Raw genomic sequence first — 11,772 nt, forward strand, 5'->3', positions numbered from 1 at the left:
ATACGTGTGTACAATTGAATGGCAATAAACTGGAACTTCATTTTCATCTTTTTCCACTCAGTCTCTTGTACATTTATCTCAGCCTGATTTAACAGGTAGAATATAATAATAATACTCTTTATCTTGTGCTTTCCAGATGACAGAAATGTATCTTCTAGGGCTTTACTTCGGACATCATCCAGCAGGATATAAATTAAATTTTCTTCGTTGTGCTGATGAAAAATTTTTGACAGTTCTCTTAAAACAAATCTGATTCAGTGGGAGCTGTTCATAGCACCAAACTGTAAATGTCGATGCTGTGCATCTTTGATGCTTTCTATCATCATGGCATAGAGCCTCAGTTGTTACAGAAATATGGCCTGAACTATAGAAATCTGATGCGTATATCCTCCAGCTAGGAAAGAAAGTTAATGACTCTTAGATTGCTAACTCCGATTTCTATGTGTACAAAATGTAAAAGACTTGGTCGGATAGATTTGTCAAGGACACATGTTTGGTGTGGGCTATATACGTAAACTTTAATTTTGTTTCTCTCAGGAAGCACAGACATATGCAGAAGACTGTGGTCTGCTCTTCATGGAGACATCAGCAAAGACGGCCATGAATGTTAACGATATATTTCTAGCAATAGGTAAGATGTTGTCGATTATTTGGTTTTAATTGGTGAATAGATGTGGATTAAGAACATGTGAAATTTAAATATGGATAGACCTTAATTTGTTAGAATGATGCAACTGCTCAAATACAAGAGTAAAGATCTTCTCTGTAATCTAACATGTACTTGGTTTATAAGAATCAGAATCAGGTTTACTATCACCCGCATGTGACGTGTATTTTGTTAACTTAGCAGCAGCAGTTCAATGCAATACATAATCTAGCAGAGAAAATAATAATAATAAACAAGTAAATCAATTACAGTATACGTATATTGAATAGATTAAAAGAAACTTGCAAAAGCAGAAATACAGTATATTTTAAAAAAAGTGAAGTAGTGTCCAAAGCTTCAATGTCCATTTAGGAATCGGATGGCAGAGGGGAAGAAGCTGTTCCTGAATCGCTGAGTGTGTGCATTCAGGCTTCTGTATCTCCTACCTGATGGTAACAGTGAGAAAAGGGCATGCCCTGGGTGCTGGAGGTCCTTAATAATGGACGCTGCCTTTATGAGACACCGCTCCCTAAAGATCTTCTGGGTACTTTGTAGGCTAGTACCCGAGATGGAGCTGACTAGATTTACAACCTTCTGTAGCTTCTTTCGGTCCTGTGCAGTAGCCCCTCCATACCAGACAGTGATGCAGCCCGTCAGAATGCTCTCCACAGTACATCTATAGAAATTTTTGAGTGTATTGGTTGACATGCCAAATCTCTTCAATTTCCTAATAAAGTATAACCGCTGTCTTGCCTTCTTTATGACTACATCGATATGTTTGGGACCAGGTTAGATCCTCAGAGAGCTTGACACCCAGGAACTTGAAGCTGCTTACTCTCTCCACTTCTTACCCTTCCTGAAGTCCACAATCAACTCTTTGTCTTAATGACAGTGAGTGCCAGGTTGTTGCTGTGGAACCACTCCACAAGTTGGCATATCTCGCTCCTGTACGCCCTCTGGTCACCACCTGAGATTCTACCAACAATGGTTGTATTGTCAGCAAATTTATAGATGGCATTTGAGCTATGCCTAGCCACACAGTCACGTGTATATAGAGAGTAGAGCAGTGGGCTAAGCACACATCCCTGAGGTGTGGCAGTGTTGATTGTCAGCGAGGAGGATATGTTATCACCAATCCGCACAGATTGTGGTCTTCCAGTTAGGAAGTCAAGGATCCCATTGCAGAGTGAGGTACAGAGGCCCAGGTTCTGCAACTTCTCAGTCAGGATTGTGAGAATGATAGTATTAAATGCTGAGCTATAGTTGATGAACAGCATCCTGGCATAGGTATTTGTGTTGTCCAGGTGGTCTAAAGAAATGTGGAGAGCCATTGAGATTCCATCTGCCGTTGACCTATTGTGGCAATAGGCAAATTGCAATGGGTTCAGGTCCTTGCTGAGGCAGGAGTTCAGTCTAGTCATAACCAACCTCTCAAAGCATTTCATCACTGTCGAGGTGAGTGCTACCGGGCGATATTCATTAAAGCAGCCCACATTATTCTTTTAGGCACTGGTATAATATTTGCCTTTTTGAAGCAAGTGGGAACTTCTGCCCGTAGCAGTGAGAGGTTGAAAATGTCCTTGGATAATTCCGCTATTTGGTTAGCACAGGTTTTCAGAGCCTTACCAAGTACTCCATCGGGACCTTCCGCTTTGCAAGGGTTCACTCTCTTTAAAGACAGCCTAACATCAGGCTTTGAGTTGGAGATCACAGGGTCATCAGGTGCAGCAGGAATCTTCACAGCTGTAGTTGTGTTCTCCCTTTCAAAGCGTGCATAGGAGGCGTTGAGTTCATCTGGTAGTGAAGCATCGCTGCCATTCATGCTATTGGGTTTTGCTTTGTAGGAAGTATTGTCTTGCAGACCCTGCCAGAGTTGCCATGCATCCGATGTCATCTCTAACCTTGTTCAAAGTTGTCTCTTCGCCCTTGAAATAGCACTCTGCAAATCATACCTGGTTTTCTGGTACAGGCCTGGGTTGCCAAACTTGAATGCCACAGATCTAGCCTTCAGCAGGCGACGTACCTCCTGGTTCATCCACGACTTTTGGTTTGGGAATGTACAGTAAGTCTTTGTGGGCACACACTCATCCAGGATGGTTTTAATGAAGTCAGTAACAACTGCAGCATACTCATCCAGGTTTGAAGATGAATCCCTGAATACAGACCAGTTCATCAATTCAAAGTAGTCCTGTAGGCGCTCCTGTGCTTCCTTTATCCATACCTTTTTGGTCCTCACTGCTGGTGCTGCAGTCTTCAGTCTCTGCCCATACTCAGGGACTAGAGGTACAGCTAGGAGATTGGATTTCTAGAAGTGAGGACGTGGAATAGCACAGTAGGCTTTCTTGATGGTGGTGTGGCAATGGTCCAGTGTGTTATTTCCTTTGGTATTGCAAGTGATCTGTTGATGGTAGTTGCTTAGTGGTGTTTTTCAGACTGGCCTGGTTAAAATCTCCCAAAACAATGGTGAAGGCGTTGGGGTGCGCTGTTTTGTGCATGTTGATCCCATTGCTTAGATCATCTAAAGCCTGCTTGATATTGGCCTGAGGTGGAATGTAAACTGCTACCAAAATGACCCAGAGAACTCCCGTGATGGGTAAAAAGGATGGCACTTTACTGCTAGATGTTCCAGATCTGGTGAGTCTGTGCAAGGAACTTGAGCATGCAAGATCTGGTGGAAAATGGACAATCTTCACACAGCACTGGACATAGCTGGAGCTGTGAGCCTGCAGTGCTACCAGCTGCATCTCTGTGTTACCAGTCTTATTAGTTAGTATTAAGACTGCTTGCAGCATCATTTCAGATGCTACATGGATTTGAAAGAATTTGGCTCTACATATTTTAACCAATGTAGATTTGTTTTGGTTGTCAAGAGATAATATATTAAGTATGTGAATACATTTTATATTTAAACATTTAAATTACTTCTATAATTTTGACCAAAATATTACCATGCTTGAGTGAATAGCAGCATATAATTGTAAAATATACTGTATATCCAAAGATCAAATCAGGTTCCTAATCTCTAATAAGTGGTCATACTATGAACAGAAAGGTGAACAATATGAACATCAAAATACTGGATTTGATTCTGTATGCCACTCTAATACAGAGCAGGTTACAATTCATGTGGAGCTGTTCCTCTAAGCCAAGATTGGCTATTTAGGGAAGTTACTGATATATTCTATTCTTTTCCCCACAGCTAAGAAAATGCCAAAAAATGATCCACAAAATCCAGCAACTGCTGCAAGAAATCGAGGGGTAAATCTTCAAGAAACAAATCAGCAGAGCCAACGGGCTTGCTGTGGCAATTAGCAATAGTATTTGGGCCTCAAACAACATGAACAATTCAAACTATGGATATTGGAGATTTGGCTTCGTTTTTATATTATTGGCACACATTGCTGTGCTAATTCCTTTTATTCTCCACCTTGGACATCTGCATGAGTCATTTTTCTCACAGCTGACTACAGGTCTCTTCTCTATCCTGTAGAAAGTAAATGATGTAAATAGTATGAGAAATCATTATGTAAAGGTTAGTTACTCACCTTTTTTGCCACTAGTTTCAATGAAGGTTTCCTTTGTAAATTTAATATTGCGGAGGGAGAGTATTCCCTTTGTGTTTCCTGATCTCCCCAGTCCCAAAGTCTTCCTTGTCAACTAATTTTAATACAGTTTATGTACAATAAGAATACAGATTCCTAAAGTTTTCTGTAATATTCTGCATAAAATCTGCTTATTTAGCTGCATACTTTCACATATAATTTTAGCTTGTGGGGGAAGGGCAATGGTGCAGGTGTTGCAGTTTGGGATTAAATAATCTTGTACAAGTTAGTTAGGGGAATCTTTGAAGGTTGTGCTAATCCTGATTACCTGGGCTCAGTATTATAGAAGTTTGACAATTTTATTTTTTTGCTTTTTTTTTGGTTTGAAAACTTGGCAATGGTTAATCTATTCTAATGTACAGGAGAAATTGTTAATATAGTGAACAAAAATATTGTTTAGATCAGGATTATTGATATCATGAACTAGTCTAAGGAAGCTATTGGGCTAATTGTTACAGATATGTTAAATATTTTTGTGCTGCTTAGAGTAATCTTTTTGCTTTGCACATATTATGTATTCTGAAGCTATGAATATTCCTCTCCCTGTAACTGCAAGGAGTGGGATTTTCTGCTTTGTATGGTCTGTTTACAACACAATATATTTTGAGTAGATTTTATTTGTGAAATGTATTCATCCATTTGGTTGAATTGAAAATATTGCTTAAATCCAAATTTCCAAATGTGTATTAATTGCAGGACATCCTTGCATTTAGGATAGTGTTGTGGTAGATTATTAGTGATTTGCAACACCGTTAAAATTGATCAGTTAAAATGATGAGTCCTTTCCTTTGTAAACCCTTTAGACTGTCATATGTATAAACACAAAACTGTCCTGTGTATTTCCTGTAAGTTGTCTTAAGACCAAAGCCTCTTTGATTCTTAGACATATAAATCTGCCTCTTTCTTTCTCAGCACAGGAAGGTGCATCAGGCGTGTGATTTCAGAAGTACAAAAATCCAGAAAGGTAGCAATACTGATGCTCTTTTATTGATCAATTAGATTGGCAGAGAAAGCAGGAACCAACTTAAAGGGATTTGTAACGAAGCACTCTTTTCTGCTTAAATTGCAATAGGGAAAAAAATCCATTAATGGATCTAGAAGTGCTGCAATGAGATAGACCATTTAAAACCATGCACTTCAAGTCATATAACTGGAATAAAGCAAAATCAATGAAAAATCCTTGGTGACTCGTAGAACTTTGAAACGTTACCACTAAAACAGTGAAGGTTGCCACTTTCATTTCTGTGCTTCAGTGCCTTGAGTTGTTGAAATTAGTGTATGACTTCAATACCTACAAAGGAACAGGAGTAGGCTTGTTTAGCTGTTCAAGTCTGTTCATTATACCCTGTCCCAAATTTCTTGATACATTTAGTTAAAAATTTATTGCTCTCTGATTTTAAAAAAATAGTAATTCTGCAGAGGAGCTCCAAACTTCTATCAGCTATGCATATAGTTTCTTAATTTGACAACTGAAAAGTCTGAAAAAACTATATATATATAATTGAACTACTGAAAACATTTTAAAAATCCAAGAAATTATAACCCTAGTATCAGTAATCTCATAATTTGACTCATGGAGTTAGGGATCATTTGGTTAGAAAACATTTGTTTGAAGTCCTTAATAATGTCTGTAGATGTGTCCTGTGGATACTTTTCACCTTTTCCTAGAAATTTAGCCTATTTTGTCTGGTTTGACCAACTTTAAATCAAAGCTAGATTACTGAAGATCTGAATGTTTTGAAGATGTTCAGTTATTTTTAATGAGTTTACTACAAAGCATGTTAGTAAGTTATTCCTTATTGTATCCTTACTAAATATCTAAGTATTGTGCTATTTTCCAGTCAAAAATATCAGTTTCTGAATCAGGAACATTTTAGAAAATTGCCAGATCATTCTCAGTTCTGGGTAAAAACTATGTTGTCCTGGAGATCTGAGAATCTTTGGTGTCTTTTTTAATCTTCCTAATATTATTTTGTTTATTTGTGTGACTTCCCTATTTTTGACTTGGTCTTTCATTTAGCTGTCCTCTTCCATAAAAATGTACAATAATATTCAACATGACTATCATTTTCTTATATTCAATTGTATCATAATTATTTGGGAAATGTCCTCTATGTTCATCAATGCCCTTTTCCCTCATGGAGTAAAATGTTGATTCTTTGATAGCTGTTGCAAGTTTCTTCTTACCCTTCCATTTTGGAGCTCTATCTGTTTTGCTACCTTTTTTTTTGAACCTCTCCCAAACACCAGTATTTTTTCCTCTTTATGAACATATATTTTTTAGTTTTATTTTGTGTAATTCCTGTATTGTTGAAAGATTTTTTCAAACATTGCTTTAACCTCTGAACATTTCTTTTTGAATTTACATTGTTATTTATTTGCAAATTGTCGCAGTTTATCATTGCATTTTAGTTACATTACCTACACTTTGAATCTTTGTATCTATTGCATATCTCTATTGGACACTAAATTGAGCTTGATTGCACTATGATTGCCATTAAACAAACATTTGCAGCCGGTTAGATTGTTAACTAATGAGACCCATATGACTAAATCTAACAGTGGCTTACTCCCCTGTAGGTAATAAAATGTGTCACTTAAGAAATTCAGTACCTTTTTATACTGGAGTTAGTTTGCTTACTTATGTGAAATTCAAATTACCTGTTACAAATCAGTTTTTTAAACTCTTTTAATTTCTGCATTTTACTACTTCATGGTTGTTATCACAGGAATGGGAGGGAGGGAGGAAGGCTGATGTACCATTCCAGTTGGAGCTTAATTCTATCTGTAAAGCCATTAATGCCTGCTATATCTTTTATCTTTTTTCATCACTGAAGTAATTTCATTCTTAATTAATAAGGTTACTCTGCCTCATCGACAATTATCCTACTTTTTGTACAGATCTTAAAACCCATTTTGAGGCAGGGATGATTAGTTCACAGCAATTTAGAGCACTTCAGCTATTAATGAAGTTTCATTACAAGTTATATAAGATCCCATGTTGGTCATTGTGGATTTGAAAAGAGATGGCATGGTTGCGTTAAATAACCCTTGGTATGAAGCTCAGTGCTTGCCTTCTGCATTGAACAGCACTGCATTAATATTTAATTTCATTGCAATTGCCCGGTGTCTCTTGAGGACATCAGAAGAAGGCCATTCAAACCATCAAGGCTGTTCACCAATTTGATAGTTACTGATCTATGCTTGAACTCCATCTGTCTCTGGTATAAATCCTTTAATACCACCAAACTTTAATTGCCCGTGAATCTGGAAAGGGAATTCCAAAGCTCTACTTACTGTTCTTTATGTAGAAAATGTGCTAATTGATTCTTCACCTGAAATGTTTGATATGATTTTATGGTTATGGTTCCTCTTTCTGAATTCCACTAATAACAGAAACATTTTTCATTTTAAACATTATAAATTCAGTAATGAATTGATTATACTGAAGAGCAATTATAATGATTCTAATGTAGAAAAATTAGGATAAGTTCTTGTATTGGTTTGTAAATATATTACAAGTGGAATTTCTGAGTCATAAATAGTGAGCTTTCAGTTTCTGGTTTGTATTGAATTGGTTGTGGTGGAGATGATGCCCCAGGATAGGATAGGGAACATTGTTTGCGAACCCTATGGCATCACCAGTGAGTAGAAACAGCTGTTATGGCAGGATTTGGATCAACTATGATGCCGCATGGTTAAGTAGCTCACTAACCTAACTTTCAAAGTTGTACAGCGAGTGCCAATTAGTTTGATATGTGCTTCCAATCCTGTTTGAGGATTTGTTTCCTGGCACAAATCACTGCCTATGGAGTAGAGGTGGTGATCTTAATGAATATTCATAATCAGGGATATAGCATAGTGAAAATTTAATGGAGGAAAAATGCTAAATAATAAATGTTCATCTAATTGTTTATAGCTTATTCCCCATATTGAGTGCATATAGTTAGTTTAAAGAGCTTTATTTACATTCGAAGGCATATATGCTGCAGTGGATACATTACAAAATATTTGAGAACAGTATATAGTTTAAAATTTTCCCAGAATTGTGAAGCAAAAAGATTACTATCTACGTCAGATTATTTTCAAGCTAGATATTATTCTTGAAAGAAACCCAAACAGCTGTATTTGTTAGATCTTGTAGGGCAGTGTTGACTTGCTTTAGTCCACATGTTTGTTTTGTTTTAGTTAAAGTTAGCATTACACAGATGATGCATCAGGAAATTGTCCACTTCAGCAGAACTTTATGTATAAAAATAATCCAGCTGCATTGAAATCCCTTCTTTGATCTGCACTGTGCTAGATTTTAACATAACCTATGACTGGGTGCTCCAGGAGGTCTTGGTACACTTTGGGAGGCTTTTGATTCCTCAGTACCCTTGTGAACCCTTGGGCTAGATTGGGCTTGTTGTGGTACACCATGTGATCAAGTAGTTCATAGCTACTCCTTGACTAAGCTTATGCACAAACAAAACAAAAATGCTGGAGGATTGTCCAATTTATAAAGCTGTAGCCCAGCATCAAAAAGCAAGGCTGAAAGCTGGTGGCAGTGGTGGGAGAGCCAATATTTTTCCACTATTTTCAAAAGATGGAAAAAATAATTTTCAAAACTGTGTCTTCAGTTTATTCTTGCACAAATGAAGGATATGTGTGTTAGACTCGTTGTCCTTTGCCCTAATGGAAATAAGTGCTGTAATTTGAGGACAGTTTGAAAATAAACACTATATACACTAACACACTAATACTGTCTTGAGTTCACTTAATGTGGAACTGATTTTGTAAAGATGTTTTGGGTTGTCATTTTTATTGCAATAAATAATGCATAAGAAGAACTGTGGATTAAGCTAACTGCTGATTATATTAAGGTTATGTTTAAAGAAAAATAAACTTGAAATTAACTCTGCCTTCTTAAACATTGTTAATTATTACTGATAGAAGCTTAGAGCAAAACTATTTCCTAGTTGAAGTATCAGATGAAAATGAGAAGCTGAATGCACCGTTAATTTTAGACGGGTCTCTTCTACTCAAATGTAATGATCATTGTATTAATATCAGGTTGTTCTTCTGCACTTCTGTTTGATAACACTTCAGATAAATTAATTTTGATTGGAAAAAATCAGAAATTTGTTCAAATTGACTTGAAGCCCTACTAGTATAAGTGGTTTCTATTTTCTAACAAGTTTCTGCGCATTATTATGTCCATGCAGCTTGCTACTTGTTGGAGATCTTACATTTGCAAGATACTATTTCATGACCATGGGACATCTCAGAACATCTGGTGTAAAATTAGTTGCGTTTGGGTAGAAGCCATACTTTGGGGGGCAAGAAAAGCCACTATCAGGATTAGCAAAATGAAATGAATTATCTAATATTTTGTATTGATTGTGGAGTTCTACAACACACAAACAAGCTCTTCAGACCAACTTGTTCACATTGATTGAGTTGACTATCTGAGTTAGTCCCATCTGTCTGCTCTTGTTCCATATCTCCCCAAACCTTTCTTATTCATGTACCAGTAGAAATGTCTTTTGAACATTGCAATTCTACATAACTCAAGACCTTGAGTTCTGGTAGCTATTTGGGATTGTGGGCTTGCCCACATCTTCAAAGTAAATTGGTCATTCAAAAGTAAAGGCAGCAAATTTTGGCAATCTGGGAGTGAATTGTACTCAGAAGATTGGTAAAACTTCTGGTTTTTAACAGAAGATTTTGAGTGCAATTATTTGGAAAGTAACTCATAAATTGTATGCAAACAACAGGAATTCTGCAGATGCTGGAAATTCAAGCAACATACATCAAAGTTGCTGGTGAACGCAGCAGGCCAAGCAGCATCTATAGGAAGAGGCGCAGTCGACGTAATTCATCACAAAGGCCAGTTTCTAATAATGTAATTTCTTTTTATTTCATTCAATATCCAACCATTATAGGCAGGCTCAAAATCACGATTGAGCTTCCGGGCCTCAGTTAGACCATAAGACGTAGGACATTAGGTCACTCTGCCCATTGAGCCTTCTCTGTCATTCCTTCATGGCTGATTTATTATTCCTCTCAAACCCATTCTCCTGGCTTCTCCCTGTAACCTTTGATGCCCTGAGTTATCAAAAACCTATCAACCTCCACTTTAAATGTACTTAGTGACTTGGCCTCCACAGCAGTCTGTGCCAATGAATTCCAGATTCACCATGATGTGGCTAAAGAAATTCCTCCTTATCTCTGTTCTAAGTGGATGTTTCTATTCTGAGGCTGTGCTCTCAGGTCCTAGACCCACCCACTATAGAAAACATCATCTCGGCATTCACTCTATCTAGGCCTTTCAATATACAAGTGGTTACAATAAGATTCCCCCCCCCCCGCCACCCATTCTAAACTCCAGCAAATAAAGGCTTAGAGCTATCAAACACTCCTCATATATTAACCCTTTCATTCCTGAAATAATTCTTGTGAATGTCCTCTGGACCCTCTCCAATGCCAACACATGCCCTGAGATACAGGGTCCAAAACTGCTCTCAATCTTCCAAGTGTGATCTGACCAATGCCTTTTAAAGCCTCAACATTACATCCTTGTTCTTCTATTCTAGCCGTCTTGAAATGAATGCCAGCATTGCATTTGCCATCCTTAGCGCCTTCTCAACCTGCAAGTTAACCTTTAGGGAACCCTGCACAAGAATTCTTTTGCACCTCTGATTATTGAATTTTTGCCCTGAATAGAAAATACACTCGCCTTTATACCTTCTACCAAAATGCATGACTATGCACTTCCCTGCACTATATTCCATCGGCTACTACCTTACTCATTCTCCCAATCTTCTAAGTCTTTCTGCAGATTCTCTGCCTTCTCAACACTACCTGCCCTTCCACCTATCTTCATATCATCTGCAAACTTGGCCACAAAGCCATAAGTTCCATCATCCAAATCATTTCCATATAATGTGAAATGAAGCAGTCCAAATATCCATCCCTATGGATCACCACTCGTCACGGACAGTCAACTAGAATTGGCCATCTTTATTCCTCCTCATTGCTTCCTGCCAGTCAGCCAATCTTCTATCCATGCTAGTATCTTACAGGTAATACCTTGGGCTCTTATTTTGTTAAGCAGCCTAACTTGCGGCACCTCGACAAAGGTCTTCTGAAAACTCAAACAACTTTCACTGACTCTCCTTTGTCTTTTCTGCCCAAATTTCTTCCCAGACACTGAAGTCAGGTAAACTGGTCTCTAATTTCCTTTCTTCTGCCTCCCTCCCTTCTTAAAGAGTGGAATGACATTTGTGATTTTTCCGGTTCTCCAGAACCATTCCAGAATTTAGTGCCTCCACGATCTCTTCAGCTACCTCTTTCAGAATCACAAGGTGTTTGTGTTCCAGTTAGTTGGGCCATCAGTTAATCAGGACAGCCGCTTTTTAGGACAACTATTAAAGAGCAACAACAAATCGAAAAATAGCTGGGATTCTCTTTGTTTATTTGGGATAACGTGTTAAGTTATCAATTTGAGCTGATGGACGCCGATTCAAAAAGCAGTGATTT

General features: G+C 37.7%; 1 protein-coding gene across 3 annotated transcripts in view; it reads left to right on the top strand.

Annotated features, from left to right (window-relative positions):
- Positions 1-9,151, top strand: part of rab5b (RAB5B, member RAS oncogene family) — a 60,583-nt gene extending 51,432 nt beyond the window's left edge. For all 3 annotated transcript variants that reach the window (XM_063051896.1, XM_063051897.1, XM_063051895.1), the window contains exons 5-6: positions 538-631; positions 3,846-9,151. In XM_063051896.1, coding sequence (XP_062907966.1) covers positions 538-631; positions 3,846-3,958 — 207 coding nt within the window. In that variant the 3' untranslated portion in view covers positions 3,959-9,151. The remainder of the gene's footprint in view (positions 1-537; positions 632-3,845) is intronic.
- Positions 9,152-11,772: the final 2,621 nt, after the last annotated feature.

This window comes from Mobula hypostoma, chromosome 6 (genome assembly GCF_963921235.1).
Source record: "Mobula hypostoma chromosome 6, sMobHyp1.1, whole genome shotgun sequence".
Lineage (NCBI taxonomy): Eukaryota > Metazoa > Chordata > Chondrichthyes > Myliobatiformes > Myliobatidae > Mobula > Mobula hypostoma.